Source organism: Manis pentadactyla, chromosome 13 (genome assembly GCF_030020395.1).
Source record: "Manis pentadactyla isolate mManPen7 chromosome 13, mManPen7.hap1, whole genome shotgun sequence".
NCBI lineage: Eukaryota > Metazoa > Chordata > Mammalia > Pholidota > Manidae > Manis > Manis pentadactyla.
In genome coordinates this window covers 70,700,186-70,728,185 of record NC_080031.1, presented here as the reverse complement: position 1 = coordinate 70,728,185, position 28,000 = coordinate 70,700,186, and the positions used below count along the sequence as shown (strand labels likewise).

At 39.8% G+C, this 28,000-nt stretch overlaps 1 protein-coding gene and 1 long non-coding RNA gene across 3 annotated transcripts in view; one reads left to right on the top strand and one right to left on the bottom strand.

Moving 5' to 3' along the window:
• Nucleotides 1-25,806, bottom strand: LOC130680150 (uncharacterized). Its single transcript, XR_008993199.1, has 3 exons — nt 24,986-25,806; nt 985-1,422; nt 1-799 (listed from the first exon to the last, which is right to left on the bottom strand). It is a non-coding gene; the product is annotated as an uncharacterized LOC130680150 (long non-coding RNA).
• Nucleotides 1,142-28,000, top strand: part of LOC118921406 (zinc finger protein 474-like) — a 53,705-nt gene continuing 26,846 nt past the window's right edge. For both annotated transcript variants that reach the window (XM_057490360.1, XM_036903140.2), the window contains exons 1-2: nt 1,142-1,280; nt 22,524-23,771. In XM_057490360.1, coding sequence (XP_057346343.1) covers nt 22,737-23,771 — 1,035 coding nt within the window. In that variant the 5' untranslated portion in view covers nt 1,142-1,280; nt 22,524-22,736. The remainder of the gene's footprint in view (nt 1,281-22,523; nt 23,772-28,000) is intronic.

Here is a 28,000-nt window from a genome sequence, read left to right as displayed (position 1 = left end):
AAGTTTCAGAAAAAAGCAACCAAATCAGAACTGTTTTATTTGCTAGTGTAATGGAGTTACCTTCAAATCTCTGTAGAGGATTTATCTATTCATCTTTAGGGCATTTTATAGACTGTTAGGAGGTGGAACTTCATTATCTAGTAGGATCTTTAGACTGTGTGGTCTTAAGTCACTTGAATGAATTAACAATCCTCTAAATTATCTGTATGCCCCAGTTCTAATATCTGTGAGTGAGGAATAGAGTTTTGGAATTTTAGAAGTTAAGGGTTTATTTCCCCCCTAACTCCTAACCCTAAGGGACATTTGTAAAACGTTTCTTAATCTCATCCAGCGATTACTACTATCAACATTAAGGTGTATGTTCTTTGAGTTTAACACATCTGTACACATGTCACAGAGAGTTTAGTGAGACCACACTATTTATTCTGTTTTGTAGCTTCACTTTTTAAAATTAAATCATGGCCTTTCCCCTGTGGTAAAAAACTGTTTTACCTCATGGGCTTTAATGCTTTCAGAATATTTCATTGTAGGGTTGAACCACAATTAGCTCAATGTTTCAAAGTATTTTTAAGTATGGGGTTTAAAAAATAATTGCAGATACATTTTAAAATGTTGACCTTAGTTTTTTCAAAATGTTTGCCATATCTAGGACACATTAGAAAGTAAACTAACCAGAGCTTCTATGTCTTGTATTTTCTTGCATTTTAGACTAAAGCCTAGACCATCCTTTAAGAGTCATGGAGAATAACCATGTCCTTCTTTTAGAAGAGCCCAACTCTCCTGTGTAGATAATAAAGACCTAGAAAAAATCAACAAGACAGTAAAGTTTGTTTCTTTTTCCTCCTTAGAAAAAAAAGTGATTCCTACCTCATTCCATTGCTAAAAAGAGCCTCGTGACTTAAATTTGTCCGCCTTTCCTTATTTGATGCCTAGTCCGTTGGTAAAGTCACTGGAGTCACTTTCAAAGAAAGCCGAGGTCCATACCTATTTTGTTGTTGGTTCCTGAGTTCCTTCACCCCTTGTTTTGGATTTTTCCCACTGGTTACTAGAGAACTCAGTCTTGTCCCTTTTGTTGACAGGTTGCCAGGATACATCCAGGCAACAAAGGCTGGGGTTCCTGCTCCAGGAAGCCTCACATCCTCTCCAGACTCCTGCAAGAGGGGATGTGAGTTGTGGAGCTCTCAGCTCTTCAGCTCCTGTTTCCACCAGCCTCCTCCCTGAGGGGATCAGCAGGCTATGACAGAGGCCAAAATAGAAAGATAAAGAACCAGGGTTACCAGGTGAGTAAGGTACGCCCTTTCTCTTTTGTCTGATAGCTTATAGGTCTCAAATCTTACCTTTCGACTAATAATGGCTGCTTATTATAGGTAATCTGGATCTCTTCCACTTCCTTCTCACCAGTATGTAGTAAATATTTCCTTGCTATAGAAACAAAATCCAAAGAAAAAGTCATTAAGAAGAAGAACTCAAGTGCTGCTAAACAAAATAACAAATATCATCTTACTTCATTGGACAATGCTGGTGACAATGTGCACTATGGATTAAACAGTCTAGTAGTCTAATAATCAATTTCCACTTGCAGGGATGATTTTAAAGATAATTTTCTTCAAAGAAAAGTAGATAGATGCGAATTATTTTTAACTTTAATCTAGAATTATATGTTTATTATCAAATTATCATTGAAGGTAAAAGGGGTGATAAAGGCTGTAGTTACTCAATTGACTTGGGAGTTTTTTTTATTAACTGAGATAAAATTTACGTGGAGTGAAATGTTACTGATCTTAAGTTCTTAAACTCCTAAAATCAATGAGTTTGGTAAGTACATATAACCATTTAACCAATCACCTTAAGACATAGGACATTTCTATTGCATAAAAAGTTTTCCCATATCCCTTCCAGCCAATCATTCTTTGATAGACAGTCACTGTTCTGATTTCTGTCACCAGAGAGAAATTGTCATCATTCTTCATAATGTTCATGAACTTTACAAGAATAGCGTCATATAGTATATATTCTGGTCTGACTTATTTGGCTCAGCAGAATGTTTCTGAAATTCTTCCATGTTGCTGTGTATATTGCTAGTTCAGTTCTACTTACAGCTGAGTATTGCATTATTTCACATTTGTTTAGCTGTTCTCCTATTGATTGGTATTCGATTTGTTTCCAGTTTGGGTGTCCTATAACTAAACTTGCTATAAACATTCTTGCCCAAGTGTTTTGGTGGACATACGTTTTCATTTACCTTGGTTTCAGACCTAAGATTGAAATTGATGCACGATAAGGTAAGATGTATGTTTAACTTTATAATGAGTATGAAATGATATGTCACCATGGTTTTAATTTGCAGTTCCCTGATGACCGATGAAACTGAGCATTTTTACATGAACTTTTTGGGAATATGTGTTTCTCTTTTGTTAAGTGTTCACATTTTGCCCATTTTAGATGCTTTTTTCTTTTTTGTATCATCTTTACTGCATCTATACATGCACCCGTTTTCAGTACAATTTGATGAGTTTTGACAAATGATTACATCCATGTAACCACCAACAATATCAATATAAGAATGTATCTATTAACTTTTGTAGTCCATTCTCCACCCATCCATCTACCCAGCAAACAATCACTGATCTTATTACTGTTATCTGCAGATTAACTTTGCCTGTTCTAGAGTTCCATATAAGGAATAATCCAGTATATACTCTTCTGTACTGATTTCTTTTATTCAGCATAATATTTTAGAGAGTAGTACATGTTGTATGTATCAGAAGTTTCTTCATCTTTATTGTGCAGCAGCATCCTTGTGTATGAATATGCCATAACTTATTTATCCACTAATCTGTTGATGTGTATTTATCTTGTTTCCAGTTTTTTACTATTAAGAATAAAAGCTGCTATAAGCATTTGTATATGTCTTTCTGTGGACATGTTTTCACTTCTCCTAGGTAATTACTTAGGGACAGAGTGCCCCTGTCATCAGGTAGGTGTAGGTTTAACTTTATCAGAAACTGCCAAATGATAATCCAGAGTAGTTGTAACATTTCACTACCCCCAGGCATGTATGGGAGTTCCAGTTTTTCCATATCTGCACTAACAGTTGGTATTAGCAATCTTTTTAGTTTTAGCTACTCTAATGTGTGTATAGTGGTATCTCTGTGGTTTTAATTTGTGTTTTTCTAATGACCAACAACTGATGATGTTGAATTGTATTTCATGAACTTATCGACTATTTATATTTTCTGCTGTGAATAATCTATTCAAAGTTTTGCCCATTTTGAAAAACAGAATTGCTTGTTATATGACATAATATATGTATTCATATACATATTATAAATCCTTTCCAAATATATGTCTTGCAAACATTTCCTTCGAATGTATGCTTGCCTTTTAATTTTAATGGTGCTTTATAAAGAGCTGAGGTATCTCATTTATTTGAAGAAAAATTTTTTTTCTTCAGTCTTAAGTTTCATGCTCTTTGTGCTTTGTCTAAAAACCTTTGTAAATATCTGGGTCATAAATACATTTTCCTATGCTTTCTTCTAGAAACTTTATAGTTTTTATATTTATATATTTTATATAGTTTTATATTCAGTTCTGTGATCCACCTTGAGTCCATTTTTATGTGTGGTAAACATAGAGTTGATATACATTTTTCCTCTATACATATCCAAGGGAAATGATTATTTCGCCATTTTAAAATAATGACTCAACTATTTGTTTAAAAGATTCCTGTCTCCACTTAATTGTCTTAGCATTTTTATCAAAAATGAATTGACCGCATATGTGAACCAACCATATATTTCTGGACTCTGTTCTGCTTCATGAATCTAGTTATCTATCTTTATTGGCACCATTAATTTTTGATAAGCCAGCTCATCTTGGCTTATAAGTAATGAAGCAAATACGCAAGTTGAGTCCTTCCATGACTACTTGCCAGTGGAACCATGCACAGAGTTTTAATTATGCTGGGCATTCTTCCTTGCATGTTGTCCAAATTTTTCCCTAGGCAGTAATTGGATTTTAAATGATTCTTTAATAAACAAATGCCAAAAGTATACAGTTATTAATGTATTCAAGTGATAATCCCAGTTAAAGAGATATATTTTTCAAACCCACTTGTACACAGTGTGATTTGAACTTAATTTGTGTTAATTCATTTATTCATTCAATAATTTATGGAGTGTCTGCTCTATTCCAGACACTGTTCTAGACAAGGAAAGAGGGAAGGAGAATATTTCTTGTTTCATAATTTCTGCAAGGAAACTAGAATATCTATTCTAGTGCCTATTTAACAATGTATTTCTCACAATTACAGAGAAAAAAATCAATATGTGGTAAAATAAGCATTAAATTAAATGTCTTCATGCATTCCTGCAAATTGACAGAAAATTATCAGCACTCAAATGTTCACTAAGGAAAAATATTTCCTCAGACTATCCAAGTTTGCTAATTAAATATCCATTTCTTTTGAGACTGAGAATGTCAACTATCATTTCTGTCAGTTACATTTTTAGCTTGTTTTAAAATTTGAATCTTATATATTATGTCTAAGAGAAATTTGTTTGCAAACTGGACTTCAAGATAGCTGTTTCTTCTGTGTGTCTATATAATTTAAATGAATAGGTGAAATTATTTTAAATAATTTTTCCAAACTGATGAATGAAACATTTTCAAGACTATATGCAATTCTAAAAAAATCTGTAAATGGTGAACAATGTGAACAATTCCAGAACACCCTTTCTGAGGGAGCCATAGTGATTCCTGAGAGTCTTAGAAACCTAGAAGTATTTTCTACAAGTCACAGCATGCACGAATGGCACTAGGTGTGAACTATACTGGGGGCAGCAGGAAAGGAGAGTATCAAGGAGGCAAGTTGTTAATATGTTAAAAGTGATGACAAGCTGTAAATAGAACATCCAGGGTGAAAGGCAGGCAAGCACCTTTTTCACAGAAGATTGTAAGAGAAGCCTGATGGAGTTCTATGCAAGAAAAACTTGGTAGGATTCTGTTTGCATTCTATTTTATTAATCACATTGATTAATAATTGATATTAAAATAAAATTGAGTCTTGATTGTATGCTTTAATTCAGGGGTCATGAAACTTTTCCTATAAATGCCCAAGTAGTAAATAATTTAGGCCTTGCAGGCCATATACTTTGTAGTTGTAGGTCAAGTCATCAAAGACAAATACATGAAATGAATAAGCATGAGACTGTTCCAATAAAACCTTATTTACAAAAACAGATGGATAGTTGGCCAGACATAGCCAGTGAGCCATAGTTTGTTGACCCTTGTTTTAATCTTCAAGGAATTCTGGTGAGATATCTTCCAAAATCATAATAGACATTTGAAGACTTGTGGCCTTGAACCAGTTCTTCCTCTGAACACCCAGCACTTTGGGGCTCCCTTCAGATGAAATATGACTTCCAAGGAGAATTAAGCCTTGCAAGTCATCTGTACTCAGTGTGGTCAGGAGAGAGAGTACATGAATAAACTCAGATTAGGAAAGCCAAATTCTCTGATTCTCCTTCAGCTTTCTACCTAATCAGACAGCGGCCAATGAGTCAAATAGGCAGTGCCTATGTAGCTCCATTCATGCGGGAAGCTCCACGCCATTGATGCTGGTTGCTCACTACTTGATAAGCAGTCTTTACCATGAGATACAGAGCTTGGTTCAGTACCTAGTCATTGGCTGGATTCTTGTTTCTCTTGGATTTGGCTGAGTTACACTCCTAAAGCTAGAATACAAATTCCTTGGGTTAGTATTATAAGAAGGATTGAAGAAGGATTAGATGCACATGTATCTAACAGGCTGTTAGCCCTTCCTTTCCAAAAGTCCTTTCATGTTTTTATTCTTCTGTTCAAATAATGAATTTGATTTCTGTTTAAAATTCTAATATAAAATCAAGCTAATCTCACTCAGTTCATTTAGCATTCAATATAGTTTGTTAGCACTTACAGTGTGCCTGGTATTGGGTTAGGTGCTGAGGATATAAGTATGTAGAGAGAAAAACAAGTCCCTAATGTCATGGAGTCCACATCCAAGGGAGGGAGGCAAATCTTGCATATGTAAACAAATAAGACAAAAACATATTCAGCAAGTGCTGTGAAGAAAATCAAGAGTGATGTCACTGAACATTACTGTGAGGATGGTGGATGCAGTTGTACCTGTGTGCATGCATATATGGTATGTGTGCATGTGTATCTCTGTGTGCATATATATGTATATGTAGGCACATGTGTTCATGTGTATGCATATGTACACACACGTGTGGGTATGTGCACGTATGTGTGTGTCTCTCTATGTGTGTTTGAGAGAAAGAGAGAAATTGCTGGCAAAAGAGTAGTCAAGATGGGTCTCTTTGACTTGATGATGTTTAAATAGAGACCTGAAGGATGAAATGAGAAAGCTATGCAAAGAACTGGGAGAAAATTCTACACAATATTAAGAACATGTGAAAGTCCTTTTCCAGTCTCTCCCCTAACCGACCCTAGAATGAGAATGAATTTGGCTGGTTTGAGGAACTGAAAGGTGAACATGGATAAACAGTGCTTACAGGAGGGAGATGAGAGAGGGAGAGACTTAAAGAGGTGCCTGGTTACAAGGGCCTTCATGGTCAAGGGTGTGTGTTTTGCACTGAGAGTAGTGGAACAACTTTGGAACATTTAGTCTGTGGCGATTTAGGAAATGTTTTGTAATTTAAGCAGTTGAACATGACTGCTCTGAAAAAGATGGATTAGAGGGGCCAAGAGTGGAAGTGGTTCTCTACTCACTGTGACTGAAACAACGTATGGACGGTGAGGTACATCTGCTCACCTGCCTGACAGTAAACTCAGGGGGGCAGGCAAAGTGCCCAAAAGGATTAACCAGCCACATTGCTGGTAGATGTGGCCATGTGTCTGGTGAACTAATATAATGTCATAAAAAGTCATCCAAAAGCAAATGGGTAGATCTTGAACAGGAGAAGAAGAGTATGGGAAGGGAGATGCATTAAGATGCAAAAGCAGAAAGAACAGGAGATGAGAAAGTGAGCAGAAAGAAAATGTAAGATGACTAGAGTAATAAAAGATGTTTAATTTTCTGCCAAATCATTAATAGCCAATCATATGGGGAATGAAGAGAGACTAAATATATTTAGAGAGTCTGTTGGTGCCTTTTATCTTTTCTCTTGCTCTCTACTCCCTGACCCCACATCTGCATGAAAATCCCCAATTATATCAGGACATCATTGGAGAACTGGGGCAAAGGAAAACATCCTCATGACCATCTCAACCTCACCTCACCCCCAGTGTGACCTCCCACAAGGGAAAAGATATGATCAAAGTTTAATGTATTTTATTTTATTTTTTTATATCTCTTTATCTCCTGCACCTGTCTTACCCACCCCCCACCCATGTCCACTATGGCAACTACCAATGTTTTCTCTGTTTTTATGAGTCCCTTTTGCTTGTTTTATTTTTTGGAGTCTGCACAGAAGTGAAATCATGTGGTATTTGTCTTTATCTGACTTAGTTCACTGAGTGAAATACTCTCTTGGTTCATCTATGTTGTTGCAAATGGCAAGATGTCATTTTTTTTTTATGGCTGAGTAATATTTCATCACATATATATATGTACTACATCTTTATCCATTCCTCTATCAGAGGACACTTATTTAGCTCCCATATCTTAGCTACTATAAATAATGCTGCAGTAAACATAGTAGTCCATATGTCTTTTCTAATTAGTTTCTTTGTTTTCTTCAGGTAAATTCCTGAAAGTGGAAGTATTGAGTCATATGATATTTTTATTTTTAATTTTTTGAGAAACATTCATACTGTTCTTCACAGTGACTGCACCAGTTTGCATTCCCACCAACAGTGCACGCAGGTTCCCTTTTCTGTACATCCTTTCCAACACTTGTTATTTCTTGCTTTTTGACATTTAGGTGAACTGATTAGTGTGAGGTAATATCTCCCTGTGGTTTTGATTTGCATTTCCCTGATGATCCGTGATGTTGAGCATCATTTCATCTGTTGGCTATCTGCATGTCTTCTTTGGATAAATGTCTATTCAGGTCCTCTACTTTTAATTAGATTGTATTTTTTGGTGTTAAATTGTATGAGCTCTTTATGTATTTTGGATATTAACCCCTTATCAGATATAGTATTTGCAAATATCTTCTCCCATGCAGCAGGTCACCTTTTCATTTTGTTGATTGCTTCATTTGCTGTACAGAAACTTTTCAGTTTGATATAGTCCCATTTGTTTACTTTTACTTTTGTTTCTCTTGCCTAGGGTGACATAAGCAAAAAAATTACTAAGATCACTGTTCAAGAGTTTACTGCCTATGTTTTCTTCTAGGATATTTATGCTTTCAGGTCTGATAATTTGGTTTTGAATCCACTTCAAGTTTATTTTGTACATCATATGAGGCAGCAGCCCAGTTTCACTCTTTTAGTATAGTTGTCCAGTTTTCCCAATGCTATTTATAGAAGAGATTGTCTTTTTTCCCATCGTATATTCTTGCCTCCTTTGTCATGGTAATTGATGATATGAGCTTGGGTTTATTTCTGGGCTCCCTATTCTGTTCCATTTGATCTATGTGTCTATTTTTGTGCCAGTACCATACTGTTTAGATTACGCTACCTTTGTAGTGTAGTTTGAAATCAATGAGTGTGATACCACCAGCCTTTTTATTCTTCCTCAATATACCTTTGGCTATTTGGGATCTTCTTTGATTCATTCAAATTTTAGAATTATTTGCTCTCATTCTGTAAAAAGTGCTATTGGTATTTTGATAAGAATTGCATTGAATCTGTAGAATGCTTTGGGTAGTATGGCCATTTTAACAATATTAACTCTTCCTGTCCACAGGCATAAATCATCTTTCAATTTGTTTGTGTCATCTTCAATTTTTTTCAATGTCTTATAGTTTTCAGAGTACAGATCTTTCAGGTTCCTGGTTAGATTTATTGCCAGGTATTTTATGCTTTTTGATGCAATTGTAAATAGGATTTTTTTCTTACTTTCTCTTTCTGTTAGTTCATTATTTGTATATAGAAACTCAACAGATTTCTGTTGCTGATTTTGTATGCTGCAGCTTTACTGGATTCATTTATTAATTCTAATAGTTTTTTGGTGGAGTCTTTAAGGTTTTCTGTATAAAGTACCATGCCATCTGTCAAAGTTTATTTTGTAAATTTTATTCTAGTAAAATTACTGTGAAATGAATGAAGAACAAAATGAGAAGCAGTGAGTATTGGAGATAGAAATAAGCAATTGAAGAAAGACTCAGAATTCAATTTCAGTCAATAATTGTCCTTATTAGCACCATCCGACCTGGTTACAATCCAGCATATCATTACCAAATAAGTGTTAGATGGATTGACATCCTGGCAGGGATTCATTGCTAAATGAAAATTATGACAATAGTTAGCAATATATTCTTTTGACCCAGAAGAAATATGGAGAGGGGATGTGTAGCAGGAGGTGTGTGTATGTTCTTATATAGGAGGAATTGGAAGCAGGGTGCTCACTGAAGGGATAATAAATATAATAAAATTCCACCTTCTTGCCAAGCAAGTATATATATTCACTGGGAGGATGGAAATGCATATATTTAACTTGTGAAAAACTAGTTACATTATGGCTCATATTAAAATCAGAAATGTATCATAAGAAATTAGTATTTGTATTACTTGAATCAGTTCATGGCATTTCCTCTGAAAAATACCAAATGATCATGCAACATTAAAATAAGCTAAGTCTTGGATTGTTTTATGTGTTCAATTCCAAGTAAACCATCTAATATATGAAACACATAACATTTTGATCAACAAAAATTAAAACCACATTTTCCTCTTTGGCTTGTCTATTTCCAGTGTCAAATACCACGTTGAGTGGAGTTTAATTATTTTAACTATTGGGGTATTTATATGTAACAAAAAATTTCCAAATCAAGTTTTCAACAGAGACTCCCAGGAGAAACTTATTGATAAGTAGCACAGTAATACTGTTGTTGCTAAAATTATTTAAATGGACATTATCCATTGCTTATCTAAATAAAAAGTTTGGTCATGATTCAACAATTTAATAATCTTTAATGTAACATTTATTTCAATGTTACTTTTGTAACTGGAATTTTACAATTAATCAAAAAGGATCAAGATTTGTTACCTAAAATTATCATTGTTCTACGTTATTCAAGGCACAGATCCTAAATCTATGCATTTTCAGATATTTATTCCATACATAATATCTTGATATATTTCAGCCAGTTTATGTATTTTTTCCATATAATCCTGGTATGATAAGATCCTGGTCTTTGAAAAATTAGAAAACTAGTAGAACAATGATGTGAACAAACAAATATAAAGGAGCTTACAACACTTGAAATTTTAAAAAACAACTGGGAGGAAAGAACAAGGAGTAAGAAAAGGTGAAGAAGAACTGAGAAATGGGCTCAGCTCATTGAAAGCAAACGGACACTTGACTAAGTACATCTCGCCTGTACTCTCCCACCCTGGATCTGGGGTAACAAAATAGTTCTCAAGATGAAGAAGAAGGGGAAACTTTTTTAGGCAGCTGAGGAGCTGTATGCCAAATTTGCCTTTTTGTGTTTTTAGAGTAACCTTTGTAGATGGGACTTCTGGGGATGAAAGGGCAGGAACGTGAAAGAAAGAGGGTGCTCACGATACCTGTCATTGGTGTTCCATGAACCTAGGCTGGTGGGATTCACTGCCAAGTTTGTCTTGGGGCTGGGTTAACCACACCACCATGGAAAACCCACCTAATGAAAGCTCTGCTAGGCTCTAGGATTGGGGACCTTAGAGTTGATGCATCTGTTCTATGTGAAGACACTAAAATGACATAATGCAGTAATAGTAGTATTGTAATTGCATCCATGAGGGAAAGGCCAAGACCCTCAATGAAGCATTGGTATTGTTGAGCCTCTGATTACGTCCAGATTTCTTACTTTGATAAAAGATATGACTCTATTTGTTTGACTAGAGTAGAATTCTCTTTATTTGTAGTGACACAAAATTGTAACATGTATATAACTGAAGTATACATATTGTAATAATTAGCCTATCAATTCATGGGCAGAGGGTTTGGGTTATTTGGAAATATCTGTATGGGTGGTGGTGATGGTGATGGGAACTCAAAAGTAATGTCACGAAATATCTGTTCTGGGCTGTACTGCCAGAGGCAGCATTCTGAGCTGAAGAAATTATTAAATAAATCTACTTCCAAGTAGGCCTTCTTACCAGACCCAAGTGTTCTGAGACAGAGGGGCATTTATTATAAGGATACATGTGCCTGGAAACACAAGGCAACCTAACAACCAGGCCTCAGCAAGCACAAGAACGACCTGTTCCAGAAGAAGTCCTAGCCAAGGAGTTGAATAGACTCTGTTCTCTGGTCCAGACACCAAAATAATTAAAAGGTAATTTTTTATAAAATTTTCAGAATTCTAAAGGAGTGTCAAAGGAGCTTCTCAAACCAAGTTCTTTTCATTTCTGCTGAGTAGAGTGTTAATAATCAGTTATTGTGTCCATTGGCTTTTTCTGCCCCATTCTCATCAGTCTCTTTTTGAATTGTTAGAGTACTCTGAGCAGAACTAGAGGCCCACCCTTCTTCCCATGTTAGGGGAGGTAGAGAAAGAGGCCTGTCCACAGTCAGCTCTGCAAACCTGACCTGAACACTGCCTTTCCACCACGAGGTGACCTGTTCCTCTTTAAACCTAACATGATTGACCATCATAAATCCTAAAATAATTTTGTATTCTTATTTATGACCCTGTGACAAAGGCTTCTTCTATTCTCTAAGAGGAATATGACAGCGTTCCATGAGGACAGATGTTCTTAGACTAGAATAAAATACAAAAAACTAAAGAATATCACACATCCACTATACCCGAGTAGCGGTGGAAGTCCTCAGGCATGGTCACCTGGGTGTCCTGACATCAACCTGTGCCCAAGCTCTATTTTACCTCTAGTCTGTCTTCTTATGCATAATTCATTCGCCATGTTTCATGCTGCTGCTCAACTTTGCGACTCTTTCTCAGTGTCCTCTCTGCTTCAGCAACCACTGCTAACTATTATTCTGTCCGAGAGAGGAATGTGACTGGGCTGGTTCACCTTTTCACACCAGACCATGTCAGAGCCTACTGGCGAGCCGGCAGCCTTTGGCCCAGCGCTCAGCACTCCTCCAAACAGCTCAGCCTGGGTGAGGGGAGTTAAGTAATGTGTTTCATAATTTCAGAAAATGTCCCCCTATTTCTCATAACTTCCCAGTGTCTTTTCTTTTCAGGACTTCAGGTTGGAATGTCTTTTAATAAAATGTGAATAAAATGTGGTTTGAGTTAGCTGGGAAATGAAAACTTTGGAATTCCTCAGAATATTTTAGCAAAAGGGAGAATAATTTCAAAAATCTATAGTTGGTTTCCTCACTGCATTATCCAGCCTGCTGGATTGTTTATGAAAATATGGGGAAGAAGACACATATTAAAGCCATATAATAACAATCATGATGTCATATTTACCACCTAACACTGTGCGTTAAGTGTTTTTTTTTTCTTTTAATCTTTACAATAACCCTATTAACAATATATTGGTGAACTTCCAATATTTGAACTGGAAATACCACATAAGAGAATTATGCTTTCTTGTAGAATTATAGAGTTTGGTGTGCTTTCTCTTTCTGCCAAGCTGACCTGATGTAAATATGCAGAAGCCAAAACAAAGAATAGTCAAAGAGGAACAGGGAGAACATGCTTGAAGTGTGGATGGGAAAGATGTAGAGGTCACACAGAAGAGAATGCAACATCTGAAAGGATGATTTCCTATTGCACTGGCTGAGGGTTCTCACCAGAGCTAGAGAGAGAAATCGGGCCCCCACTGTATAATGTTATGTGAATATTTATGCTTGTTACTATAGAGTAAGTTGTACTGTAACTCTCATTCTAGACGGCGGCCTGGAGCATCTCTGCAGGACCCCTGGGATGGAGTTCCCAGGCCCCCGTGGGGTTTGCAGCAGGAACTAGAGCTGGTGACTGGGTGCTGACTGGTTAGATTCTGGGGCACAGTGTGGACAGAACCAGATGAGCAACAGCTTTGCAGAAGGCTGCGTGGATAACATCTTCCTTTTGGGGTGTTTCAGTTTCCTACTACTGCTGTAGCAAAATGCCATAAAATTAGCAGGTTAAAAAACAAAAATTCATTATCTTATGGTTCTGTAAGTCAGAAGTCCAACATGGACCCCCTGAAGCTAAAATCAAACTGTCAACCAAGCTGTAGTCCTCCTTGGAAGCCCTTTATGGAGGCCCTGTGTCTCCTTGCCTCTCCCAGCCTCTAGAGGCCACACACATTCCTCGATACATGGTCTCCTCCTTCAGTTTTAAAGTCAGCAATGGCTAGTTGGGCTCATTCCTTCTTCAGTTGTCCCTTCCATTTTGCCAAATCAGGGACAGTTTCTCCACTTTTGAGGACTCATGTGACTGGGTTGGGCCCATCACTTCTCATCCTGCTTTCTCCTGAAGATAATAGAGTTCAAACATAAGAAGCCACTCTTTCGTACTGATGAGCTGGTCAGCTTGCCTTATCCCTCCAGAGAAAATCGGCATGGGGTCGTTGCAGGATGCCATGTCTCTTTGCTCCCTTCTCAATGGCCCCTTGTCTTTACATGGTGGGTTGTCCTTCTGGACTTCAGTAAAGATAGACAGACAATGGAGACAATGAAATAAAGGGAAAGAGAGCCCAGAATGTGGTAAACACAAGAAAGAGGAAAAATCAGCATCCACAGAGTTGATTTTAAATTTCCTTGAATCCCATATGTCAGTCTTTCCGATCGTAGGTATGACTTACAATACACATGAATCTTCTTCTCCTATTTCTTTTAACTAAAGGAAAACAGAATGAGCAGTTGATAATCTCACTGACTTCCTTGTTATTTGATAGCTACTGAGCATGGGATGGAAGGAGGCTTTCCATAAATTTTAAACCACAGAAAAGTTAAGCTATAAGCTAAGGACATTTGCAGATAAAGATCTGTCACCACATTCCATGTTTGGCTTAGGCTCTGGGGACAAGGAGAAGGAGCAAGTTCCTCCCAGACACCAAGAGAGTCCTTTCTGTGGTTTTCCCCAGCCCGGAATATCCCATGCAAGATTCCTGAGCAATGAAAGGTTGTCATAAAGAACATTTTGAGCCGTCAGCAAGCTCAGACCATCTGGCCTGTGAGAGAGCTCTTTGTTCCCGAGATTCAGGGATGCCAGTTGGAATGACATTTTCTACGTTGGATGAGAGATTAGGGGAGACCAGCAAAAAGCCCATGTTCAGGGAAATGCCTTCAGTTTGTCGCTGGACACAAACCTCCAAGTCTCCGGGGTCACCACCAAGGAGGTCATGCAGCACATATCAGGAAACAGAGGCACATTCGTTCCACACGCAGCAGAGACCCAGCCTGCCTCATGGGCTCTGCTCTCGTTTTGGCTTTTTGCCCAGGGAATTTTTCTCAGAAAAAGCTCCAGGTAGAGAGAGCATTATTAACAAAGGGTGTTGATGTCTGTAATGAATGGTAATGACCATCAATTTAAGTATCAGCCAGGCTCTGGGAGGCATGGAGCTCCTGGAAGTGGATAGCAGGAAGGCATGACTTTGAGGCTGTTGGAGGGTAAGTGGGTGATATGGTTAAAAAAAGACTCTTCCAGGATGCAAGGAGGCCCATCTCTCATGTGCCAGCCTATCCTGGCCCAGCAGCTCCCTTCAAGGGCAGCTGTATTCTTCACTGTGTTTGTTTCCACCTGGACGCTCTAGTCCAGTGGCCATGTGTCTGATCCTGCTGCTCTGTGTCCGGGAAGTGTGTGCCAAAGATAATTCACTGAGTTAGCACCATGAGACCAGGGCCGTGGAGACAGTGGGAACTGTGTAAGCATATCACATGGTGGGGGCTAATAAGGTGTGCATGTATTTGAAATTTCTTACAAATTTAATACTAAAACAGGGGAATCTGTAGTCTTCTCCCACTATTTTTTAGCATAATACATCAATGTTAGACACTTGATGGCTATGAGATATCTCATGCTAGGTTGAAAAGGAACTACTGCGCTGTTCTTATACATTTTCAGTTCAAATTAATTTAGAGGTGGTACTTGGCAAAATGGTCAGCTTGGCAGAAAGAGAAAGCACACCAAATTCTATAATCCAAGGAAGCATAATTCTCTTATGAAGTCTTTCCAGTCCAAATCTTGGAAATCCAACAATATGTTTTTAATAGCTTGTTTATGGTTCTTTTTTATTGACTGATTCTTCCTTTAGACTAATAAGATAACCAACATTCTTCATCTGGGGAATCATTTAATGGTAAATCAAGGACCGTTGGTTTAAGCAGAAGAGTAGTTCTTATTGTATCGATGGATAACTAAATAATTATGGGAATGTCTCCAAAAACTTCAGGTGGTCTATGAAACATATTTCTTCCCTGTTTGTGTTTTCTTTTTTCTCTTTTTTTCCTCTTATACCATCTCTCCTGTGGCTGACCTAAACACTGGCTGCTTGATTTCTTTTCTCTGTGGAATCAGATGCATCATTTCCTATGACCCTCCGATAATGTATGAACATCCCTTCTCAGGTCACTGGCTCTTCCCCCTGGATATTTCCCTCACTCCTAGGGCCGAGTATTTCAGTTTGACTCTATTTTCATTAGGAAGTTTCCTTTCTGAGTTTTTACCAATAAACATGTCATGCTTTTAGTAATTATCTCCCATGGAAAAGAACTCAACCAGATTCCAGTTTCCTGAGGACAAGCACTCCTTGAAGTGATTTTCATATACTTAATTGAGGAGAAAAATGGGGGAAAAGGGAATTCTAAAGTAAAGATCACAAATGGTCACACACTCAAATGCCTTTGAGGATCAGTTGTGGGCTGTAAATTAGTGAAGCAAGGGCTGATAAGAAACTTTGGAAGAGTGAGGCCTGGCTGCAGACCCGCAGGCCTAGCCCTGACTCACTAACATGTTGGATGTTCCCACACTGCAGTGTGGGCTCTGTGTGGCCAGATCTTCCACTTCTGCAAAAAAAACAAAAGACCCTGACTTTGTGTGACATCTCTCAATTTCAAAATAGTAGCAGCTTCATTATTTAACAGTTTTAAATCTCTGCAGGCCAAAAGCAATGTATCTATGGGCCAGATTTAGACTATGAACTGCTGTTTTAAAGTCTTGAGAAAGCGCTATTTAGCACAGAGCTGTTTTATTGCAACAGAACCATTCCAATGTCAGAAAATATGGTGCATAGACTTGTTTATTATCCAATGACCTGACTCCCCACTTTTTTGGTCTATCCTGAATTTCTGTACATCGTAGGCCTCTAATGTGATTATACTGGTGGTTTCCATAACCAGTTCTCCACCACTTCAAATGTCAATAGTACAATTACATGGTCATACCTGTGTGGCGTTCGTGTCTCCTGAGTACTCTGTGATTTGGATACTCAATATAGCGTGCAAATTACAGGCTCAGTCTAACAATAGCTCACATAGGGTGATATTATGAGCCTTAACAGCATAAAATGTCCTTGCAGAAGATTCTACTAGAGTCATAAAGCATGCATTTCTCCTGTTTCCTATTCTCGTAGATTTCCTAACACCACAGATTATTATGTCGATACCTGACAATTAGATTGAAGAAAAGTGAAGGAACTTCTTGGTGTAAAGCTCTTCACAGTGGAGGAGGGATAAGGAAGAGTAGACTTTTCATTAGCTGTTCACATTCAACCTGGAAAAGCCTATATGGGTAACCATATTCCCTTGAGGCCACATGCCTCAGGCTGAACTGCTTTTCTGAAAGTGTTTCCTTTTTACCTTTCAGATACTGCTTCTGTCTTCCCAGACCATATCATGTCCAGTTCCCAGGTGCTCTCACCTGGCCTTCTGTCCACTAGCATCCAAATTACTGAGGGTGGCGAATGCCATCGGCCCAAGTGCTACACAGAATGGAGCGCAGAGAACCAGGCAGAGTGGCTGCACCAGCTCCCCTCAGCACTTCCTGGGCGTCCTGGATCTCTGAGTGGGATCGTCTTACTTTTTGACTCCCTCTGTGGCAGTGATGGCCTTGTGGCTGGGCAGTCAGCAGAAGCGTGTCATCTAAAATTAAGAAAAATACATGCCTGCCTCAAACGGCATGTTTCCCCTTGTGATTTAATTCAGTCAGTCACAAATGGAAGAGCAGCATTTTCTACTCTTGAAGCATGGGGAGCGTGTAAACATTACCAAAATATGTTTTCAGTGGTCTGAATGCGTTGAGAGTCGAATGTTAAGATAGCATTATATTATTTTCTAAGATGCTGTGAAAGAATTCATTTATGGCAATAGTAAAGTAAGGCACAGCTTGAATATCACACATTTTTATTAGTTACATTCTGAGGTTGGTTACATCAGTCAGGAGACAGATACTGTAACATTACCTGAACAGGGAGAATGCAATATAAAGAGACATTAACTAGAGTTGTTATTGTTACCTAAATGTCTAGCAGGGTATAAAGAAAACATGACACTACAAAGGAAGTGCCAGCTACTATTCCTGAGGCTGGAGTATCAAAGGGAAGTGGTTTGAGTTATTAAAACTTAGAAATGTAGGAGTGCCTTCTGGAGCTGAACATCAGATCAAGGGAGCAGAGACAGCTGGTGAAGTTGTCTGGCCTGGGAGATGAGGGAGTCGGGTTTTCAGGTGTTGGAAAACTGTAAACTGGCTTCAGCTGCTGCTGCAGGGAAGAACTGTTTCCTCCGGGATGAAGAGGTGTTGCTGGGTGCTGCTTACAGAAGCCACGAGGAGACAGGGACCCTTTCAAAAGGAGGCAGTCCTCTCTTCCGCCTCCAATCTTGCATTCCTCCTGTGGCGCCACAGTCAGCAGCCTAAGGTAGAGTCTGCTGGCAAAGCCAAAGGGCTGTGCAGCGACGGCATCCCAGAGCGGAGTGTAGGAAAGAGCCTTTGGAGCAGCGAGACGGTGAGTTCACAACCGGCAGCCATAATGCCTCCTAGCTCTTTCAAAAGGTCCCGGAAAAACATTGCTTTTTATTTTCCTGAAGCAAAATATGTCCTTCAAATTTGTCCAAAAGAAAAAAATAGTAATAAATCTAAGTCAGGAAGGCTTGAGAATCAATTTCTTAAAAACCATTGGTTCAAAATTTACCAGTTCAACTTTTTTAACTCTGGTTTTCAGGAGAAAGTTTATATTTAATAAGTCAGTTTGGTGCCCTCACAATTTTGTCTCTGAAAAAGAATTCCCTTATCAAAAAGGAAGAAGATCCTGAAATTCAAAAATATCACTATTAGAATTCCTTTTGTGCTAAGTCAATGAGAAATCTTAAAATACAATTGTATCTCAATTAGTGTTAGGTTTCCACGTGAGTAAAAGACTCTTATAAAATACAAATAAACATGTATTTCTCTTATGTAAATAAAGCCCAAAGGAGGCACTTCAGAGTTTACATGGTGGCTCCAACATTGTCAGGGACTCAAGTCCAGCCTTTGTCATGTCAAGGGTTACATGAATGGGTTTTGGCCCAAGAAGGCTGTGAGAGCTCCAGCCACCACATCCACGCTTTAAGCATCATATGAAGGGAGCAAAGAGGGGCAAGGTGTGCTCCTACTTTAAGAAAAGAGATTTTACAAGTCCCACACAATACTTCACTAGCTACAAAGGAGCCTTTAGGCTTTAACTAGAAATTACATGCCCAGCTAAAAATTGGGGATCTCATAATTTGAAGGAGTTGAGCAGAATAACTATTGGTAGGGAACTAGAGGCCTCTGCCAGACTCTAGGAAATATATTACTTAATCAATGATCAGCCTTGGCGTGACTATGTCCATCAGCTCCTTTTGAAGGACAAGGTTTCAGAGGTAAGGAAGACTGGAGAGTATAAGAGGGCACTAGGTGGGGAGAATGGAGTCTGCTGAGCAGGGTGAATGGAGGATATTAAAGACAAACCTCCTCTATTTTATAGTTTTGCTCAGAGCCAGCATTATCTCCAGTGCCATCTTTCTTATTTATCCCTCTGTCCATTTAAAGAATTTGGATTCTACAGTAACAGGAAAGGAGTCATGTATCCCTTATATTTACTTTGCTTCAAAGAACTAAATTTTTCTTTTAAGTTTTAATCACTTTGGTTGTATTTTTTCCCCCTCTTCCTTAGAAAAACACCTTCTCATGTCTATGGGTTTTGGATTTCCATGGTTATTCCTATTCATCTTTGTGAGTTTGTCTCTCCCTTCCCATGAACCCCAAAGGGCATGGAAAAATGGCATCTATTGATAAAGTGTGATACCTTCCAGACATTCTTTAAATATCCTATGTGCAAATATGGTCAAAATGAATAGTTCAGGCCAACTGGAGTGCATATCTCTCCATGATGCTTGAGACGAAAATGGCTGGCTTTGCAAAGTGGTTCTCTGTAAACTAGCAGCATTGCTTTATGATGTGTCTGGGTGACAGGCCAATTTCTTAAGTGATTTAAGTATAAGTAATTAGTATTTTCCAGCACTTTGCTTTTAGAACCAACTTATAAGATAGTACAGCTGACCATGCTGTACTTTGTCAGGAGTCCTGGTGGAAACATCATAACTTTCTCCTGTAGACACCTCAGTTCCAAAAATTCATTCGCTTCCAGCTACCTCTCCTCTCATATTTTGATACTTTTAATTTTAATTAAATAAGACAGAAATTTCATGAGAATGTTGTAGCAGAAAAGAGATGGTAGAAAAAGAAAAGATGAAGATTCACTTGAGAATTTTATGTTTATCATGTTTGCAGCGGAGAAAATACTGGCAGTGCACAAACACCTCTGTAAATAGCGATCCACCCCTAATGAAAACGGTGAAGCAGCTGCAAACGGAGCACCTCTTCGAGCAGCCTTCACTTTAACTCTGCACCTGGTACAGCACCCAGATCCTCCTCACCCATCCCCACCCCTCACCAGCAACATCAGTTTTTCTTAAGAATGTTGCTGAGATCAGGAAAAAGAATCTGTATTGTACATCATGCAGGGGAAAGCTTCATTTAGAAAACCACTTACAGCAAAGTAAAATGATCCCTGTGGCTTAAGGAAAAATGCTGCCTTCAGGGGCCCCCACTCTCCCCTGGTTTACCCCTCTCTGAGGTTTCTCTCCTGTGCCCCGTGCCCGTCCTCCCTTTTGACTCTACCTTCTCCTGAAGGGGACTGTAAAGGCTGGTGAGAGCTTAGTTACCTCCCCATGGGGCAAATGAAGGGTACATTAAAACGGATAAAAATGAAAAAGAAGCAGCTCAGCTGGGGGAATTTTAGGCAGAATGAATAATGGAAAGAACTGGGGACTGGCGCCAAAGGGAGCTGGTGTGCATTCCCAGTTCTGTCATTGAGAAACTAACTGTCTTGGGCAAGTTACTTGTCTTTTCTGAGTCAAAGTTTCTTTGTTTTTAAAATGGAAATAATAATACCTGCCTTATAATCATTGGAGAATTAACTAAAATTATGTATATAAATGCAATATCTGATGTATAGTTGGCATTTGGTAAATACTAGTTCTCTTACCTTATCATAAGGGAGGTGGAGGAAGTCATGGACTTTCTCTGTGTTCTAATCTGCTGGGAACAGTGTGTGTGTGTGTGTGTGTGAGAGAGAGAGAGAGAGAGAGAGAGAGAGAGAGAGAGAGAGAAAGAAAGAGAGAGAGAGAGAAGAGAGAGCAAAAGAGAGAGATTGAGAGGGAGGGAAGAAGAGAACTTGGGAGATTGCAAGTGAGTTTAAGGAAAGTAAAGCTATTTGATTGCGTTGATTTTTTTCCAACTATCTTCTTAAGTAATTTTGGTGTGTGCAACTTTGGTGAGAAGGAAAATGGGAAACTAAAGCCAGAGATCCTTGGTGAGCAAGAAATGAGAAACAACCAAGCTGAGTGGTTTGGTGGGGCACAGGGCGTATCATTTTACTCATGTGCTGATAAGAACCAAATGAAATAATTTCACTGCATTCCTTGTGTTCTGTAGATCCACTTTTTCTTTTAGATGGTGTTGATCAAGTGATACGTTTTGTTTCTCTAAGCTTCATGTTCTGCACTGGCCATTCTGTTTGGGCCAATGCATTCATTTGTCATATGCATTACTTTCGCTGTCTTAGGAGCTGTCAAGATGAAGAATAACTTCCATTTCTGTGCCAGCTCTGATTTGGTAGACTTAACTGCAAAAATTCAGACTTTTTTGGCCCCAAAATACAGGAACTCGGCACAGATCTCACAGCTCTTCTTGTCCCTTATCAGATGCAGCATCCAAATAGTGTTTTGATATCACCAGCAGGGCTGTCCTCACTTTGCCTGAACTCATGCCCATCGAGGTCCACAGGGTCCAGCCTCAGATCAGGTGCTGCTCCCTGTGTGGTTGGGAGCAGATGCTATGGAGCCTCCAATCCAGATCTGGTCATCCTTCAGGAAATGAAGAAGGTCCTAAGATACTTGAAAAGTATCTTGTAGACCCGGGGTAAAGTTGATTAATGTCTTTCCCTAGGGAAAAACCCCTGAGACTTCTGCTCACAAAGAGATCTTCCTAGCCCTTTCTAATGGTTTGTTTGGGAAAACCACTGGTCATGATTTTATAAAAAATATTTGGAAGATAAATAGGTTCTATCTATAGACAGACAGATATCTACATAAAACAATGTGAGCACCATAGCTGCACAATGAGCATCAAGCAACGTCTGAGCATCCTCATCTCAGGCAAGACTTGCAGGGATCCCACCAGGAAGAGCATAGGAATTCTTGGCTTGACACTTAGGGCCACAATTTTTTAATACTCCATTCCCTTCGTAAAGAAAACAGATACTTGTATGTTGTGACATTTTTCCTCGTCTGAGGGTTTTCCTCATATCCTTGTTCTGTTCACTGTTGAAGCGTTTCCTCCACAGGGGTTCTTCACTGAGGCCCGTGGACACTCAAGGTGTCTACACATTACTCTATTCCAAATAAAATCTGTATCACAACCAAAAATACTCGAAAAATTTTTCAATAAAATAAGTGTCACTTGTAACAGCAAGAATTTTACTGTATACTTTTAAAATTATTATTCTGATAGAGGTCCAAAGGCTTCAAGGAATTCCCAAAGGGATCCATGGCACAAAATGTTAAGAATCCCTAAGGTAGAAGATCTCTTTACAGGATCTGTGTCAGTTTTACCCTTTCATTTTCATAGTTCTTGGTTCTCTCTTCCATGACCTCACCACCATGCCTCTGCTGGTTTGAGCCACGTGTGTCTACGATGTACTATGACTGGTCATACTTTTTTGGACAGCACACTCCTTACAATGCAATTCAGTAACAGTGCAATTCATAATGGAAATTTTCTTCAAATTGATTTCACCATTTACTGAGCAAATCCTATGTGCTAGTTACTCTTCTAGCTAAAGAGGATACTAGGTAAAAAAAAAAATCACTGCTCTTTATCCACTTAGAATCTAAGAGGGGGGTGTGTATATGAGTGCGCACATGTACATGTGTAGTAATTTTTTGATTTATATTCCCCCCGCAGATCTTGGAGGCATCTGAGGTTTAATGGGGACTTTCCAGCATTCCAGACCATTGCTGTGCGATGAGGCTCTGAGTCACACTCTTTGGGTCTGAGGTACTGGCAACAATGTAGAACCCCAGGACGGCCAACCTGACTAACCTTCACTCTAAGCAGAGACCCAAAATGAGCCTGGCCTAAAATCAGAGCAAGCACTAAAGAAAGACTGTTTTGTTCATGGAAACAGGAAAGGAGAAAAGGGTTTCCAACAAATTGCAACAGACTTTCCACCATTCTAAAGAACCCACCTTCCTTATCAACCAAGCCATTCTATCTAGTGATTCCCATTCTAGCCTTTTGCCAGGAACAGAGCTAATCAGTCCTGGTGAAAAAATAAGGACGAACCCTCAGAGAACTCGACCCGGAACGGTGATACTCTCCAAGCGGTCCAGTAGGAGAATTATGTCGGCAAGCCAGCCCCGGCGCCCTGTGATCCCGTCACGGAGGCCTGGATTCCCCGTGTGCTATATCTGTGGCCGGGAATTTGGGTCCCTGTCACTTGTCATTCACGAGCCCCAGTGCCTGGAGAAGTGGCGCATTGAGAACAGCAAGTTGCCCAAGCACCTGAGGAGGCCAGAGCCCCGCAAAGCACAGCCTCTCGGTGGCAGTGGAGCCCACAACCTTCAGGCAGCAAATGAGGCGGCGCTCCAGAGCTCCCAGGCTCAGCTGCTGCCCTGTGAGTTCTGTGGCCGCACATTCCTGCCAGACCGTCTTCTTGTTCACCAGAGAAGCTGCAAGCTGAAGGGTGAGAGGCTCAGAGTTCCAACCCCCAGTGGCTCTGATGCTCTTACTGGGCTCCAGAGAGCTTCTGGTGGCATCCCAGCCCGACCAAGGATGCTCCTCTGCTACATCTGTGGTAGGGAATTTGGCTCCCTGTCCCTTCCTATTCATGAGCCCAGATGCCTGGAAAAGTGGAAGATAGAAAACGACCAGCTTCCCAGGGAGCTGCGCCAGCCACTCCCACAGAAGCCTCAGGGCCTTCCAAGCGGCCAGTCCAGCCAGGAGGGTCCAGGCCAAGCTCAGCTCGTGCCCTGCCCAAATTGCAGCCGGACCTTTGCCCCCAACCGCCTTCTGGTGCACCAGAGATGTTGTAAAGCTCAACCTAGTGGGCCAAAAGTTTGGAATTTGACCTTGAGGAGTAAAGGTGGCCTAAAAGAGACCACTCATTCCAAGCAGCAGCAGAACATGGCGACACCCACTATGACTGGCAAGGTAATTCATGGCACATGAGCTGCACTGGGTGGCCTGGGGGTAAAGTCTGCCTCCCGGGGGAAGAGAGAACACTGTCCCGAGTCAGATGCTTCGGCCCCTAAGATGGCTTCTTTCAATGCCTTATTCCTGCCTCAGTGCAGCCTGTCCAACTGACCCCCTCTCAGACTCCAGGGGCTATAAGCAGATACAAGAACATCCTGACTGTTGGGTTCGTAGTCCTCTTCCATTCTTCCACCTAAAGAAAGAGACATGGACTTCCTTCTTCCCCAGTCCCTCATACCAATCATCTCTGGGAGAGACCATTATTTGAAAATGAGTCATTAATGCTGTGTCTACATTACGGAGATTTAATTCCCATTCCAACAGCCAATATTTATTACCAGTTTATTTTAGTCATCTACCTTAGGAATTCATTTTTGGCAACGCTGGGTTATGCTGAGTTTATCTTACTAAAATAGAATCTGTGTCAAAAACCCCAAATGACTTTAGCAGTAATTAAACACTGGAGCACTTACAGAAATAGACATGCTCCATAAATACCCCCTGTTTCCTTCTAACACTTCCATGATTGTAGTATGTGGGGAATTCGCCCCAGCATAGACGCTGAAGCAACTGGTTCTGGAAAGTGCCCCATGCTCGCTGCTGCTCTCTGCTCTATAGCTGGATTGGACACCAAGCCCTGACCCCCTATTTGGACAACTGTAAATAAGCAGGGCCCAGGACTCCCCAACCTATGTGGTGAAGTGCTGCTGAGCCTTTACTTGCCATGTCACCATCAACCGGGGCTGGGGAAGGATGCTTACAACGAGGCTGCCTGCAGGACAGTGCATGGCGCTCGTACTTTGTCCTGCCACTGAGCCGGGGAGTGGATATGCTGTCCCGTGTCACACCTAACCAAATGCCAAATCAGGAGAAATAGGAAGTGTCCAAAATCTTTTCTCTATGGTTTGCTACTTGAAATGTCCCACCTGCAGGGATTTTTTTTTAACTGGACTGTTGTTGGGAAACCAAGTTTATCCAGCTATTATAAAAGATGAAACCAGAGGGATTGGATGGATGGTGTGTGTGTGTGGGAGGGTGGGGAGCATCCTCTGTTTTTCAGCCAGTTTTTCTTCCTTACTTTTTTATTGCATCATTTTGGCAAATGTCAAGTACTTTTCCTTAATTTTGGCATTTCAAATGAAATGATAATTACAAATTAAATGATTACTTACTGGCTTAGAAGACTCCAAGACAATGATCCTAAAGCTGACAGGTCAGACCAACAGAGTCTGAGCAAGTTTTCCGATGAATACTGAAGAAAGAATGGCTCATTTCTTTGCCGAATTTAAACCTAAGCTCTTAAGTGTGGCATGGGCTGAAGACTGGTCTCAAGCATGATCTGTTTTTCCCATCTTCTGGTTGTTGCTTTTCTTCCAGAATGTGTGGGGTCTGGATTCAGAAAGCAAAAGAATCTGTCTCAGGGCCACAAATCAGAAACTCCATTAGCATTCTGACTTACAGCCCTGTTTCCTGACTGTATGCGTTTGCTTCACATGGTCTCATTACAGATCTCGAGATGGGGAAGAGTGTGGTCAGGATTTTTGCACTTGTTGTTGTAAGAGTGGAGCCAAGAGGCTGAGCACGGCATGTTCTCACTCAGTCACAACTGCTAAAAGAGGCTGGCCTGGGCTCACGGCTTCACAAGAAGACACCTCCTGACTCACCCAGTCATCTTGGGGGGAGAATGTCAGAAGGAGAGGCTGGCGATAGCCTTTGGTGACTCATGCATTAGGTCCAAGTAGGGGGCGTCTGTCATAACAAGGGCATGTAGAGGACATGCTGTGTCAGAGCCCAGCCAACCCTGCTCACAGGCTTGAAACCATGCATGTCAGTGAGAAGCTGGCACCCACTGCCATCACATGTGTGCTAGCCCCTTTGGGGACCACACAGGCATTAGCAGAGGGCATAGAAAGGTCATCCAACATAGGATCCCTTTAGTTGCCAAATTTAAAGCAGGTTTGGGTAAAAATGGAGAGGCTTCAGAGAGGTGTATGATCTCTTGAAGCAACAGACTTTATTCCTTCCTGAGAAAAGGCATTTGCCATTCCATAGAGCTTTCTGCAGAAAGCTTCTCCTGGGTAGTATAGTTTTTGCTTTCCTCTTTTTATGATTTGATCCCTGTCTATTGCTATTTTTCTTTATATCATTTAAAATTTAGATAGTGCAATGCATCAACCATTTTCCCTAAAGACCACTGTCCTATGCATCATCAGATTTCAGAATTTCATCTGCCTTTGACGGCCAACTTTTGGCTGACTGTGATCCACACACAGTTCAGATGTTTGCTTCGTTCTCTTCTTGTCAGAGCCACTTCCCTCTAGAATCCTTGATCTGAAGTCAGATTAGATCAGTGATTCTGCCAGATGTTCTCAGGTGGCTCACTCTTGTAGTAAATTCAGGTGAGAAAAATATTTTCAGAACCATGATCACAGTACTTGGAAAACAATTCACTCCAGTCGAGCTATAGTGACTGTTTCGCTGGCAGTGTGAATTACCCTCCGCTCAGAATCTTCCTCTAACACAGATCGGCTCCGTTTTGTAAAGACACAGATGCTACCAGTACCCTTCAATCACATCTAAACACAAGGAAATGCCGCTCAGACAAATTCTGCTCCCAGACCTTGGTGGGCATTTTGCTTTCGCTCTGCTCTGCCCTCTAACCCCTGTATGGGCTTGAACTGTCCTGTTGCTTCTCATCGAGAATATACAGCTAAATTCACTCTTTCTGATCTGGAAGCTGTGAAGGACACTCAACCCTCTGTGGGCAGAATAAGACCCCCAGTGTGGATTTGTGTTTAAAAGGTGGCTTTGCATTAAAAGGCATAAAAAAGCCCTGGGTTTTTTTCTCCCCCATTACTTGGTAGGATGAACAGTACCACGTGCCCTTTCTTTCCCCTCAAAGAAGGGAAGCCTGAATCAGCAGTATCTAATTTAGCAAGATTTAAAAAGTGTTCATTCCAAAAGAAATTTTGATGCATAATATGGAAAAGCACAGATTATCATTTAAAATTTTAATATTGTGTATATTTAAAGAGATCCTTTGATGCCTATTTTAGTGAGCTGTTTCCTAAAGGCTACTAAGGAGTACAAAAACAGAAGTCATTCTTGCACCTTGTTTTAACGTGAGTGAATAAATTTTAACATTCCCATTTAATATTTGGAAAAAATATTGCCTTTTTCTAGCGGCCGATAGTACTGCATTTAACTTTAGGCCCTTTTGGCTAATTGGAACACAGACTGACAGTTAATTAAATAAAACTATCAACCAAAATGCAGCCTTTGTCTAATGACCTTTTATTAGTTGATAATGCTTGGGGTTATTTTCTTAGGATTTTGTTTGTAACTTGTGGAACCCTGTTCCTAAAATTCCAGTACTCTTATACAAAATAGACATTACTTTTCTTCAGGGAAACTGTCTTTTTCTATAAACAATTGTCTGTCTGAATGTAGTTTTAAGCTACCCTGGCCTCCTGAAACTGAGGTTTGAGCTAAAATCCCATCAGATGCATCTCCAGCATGTGGTGCTGCCATCTAGTGTTTTCTTATAAAGTAATGTCTTCGATAGTATCAAACATATTTTCTTGTTTGTTACCTCCAAATATATTTGAGAAGACAAACTTATAAGACAAACTTCAGCTTAGGGCTACAGTTATGCACTTGGCTTAACGTTGCAAATTCTGTTCCATGGGTAAGTGTCTCATTCCCTAAGTGCAAAACTCTCAGGGGGGAGTCACAGCTGGAACGACTTAGAAGGGCAGGATGGATGTTCTCACATTGTCATATGTTTTATGAGTGAATGTGCATCTACTGGGTGAAAGTATATGGAGTTTATTAAGAGGTATGGAAGACAGGAAACTAACTTTTATTGAGTACCTTTTTACAGGACTTTATATACACGATCTTATTTTAATCTTCATAATATTACTATAAAAAGATTTTATTTTCCCCACTTTCCAGTTGGGAAATCAGAGATTAAGCAGCTTGCCCCAAGCCGCACACACAGTGTTGGGGTCAGAGCCAGATCTCATTCCAAATGCCCATGTCTTTTTCATCACGAAGAGAGGCACACATATGATACAGAAAGGGTATGGCTACCCTGCCAGGCGATGAGTGTTAGCAGGACAAAGAGGACAGAAGTGTGTTCATTCAACAAGTATTTATTGTTAGGTGTTGGACTAAGTACTAAA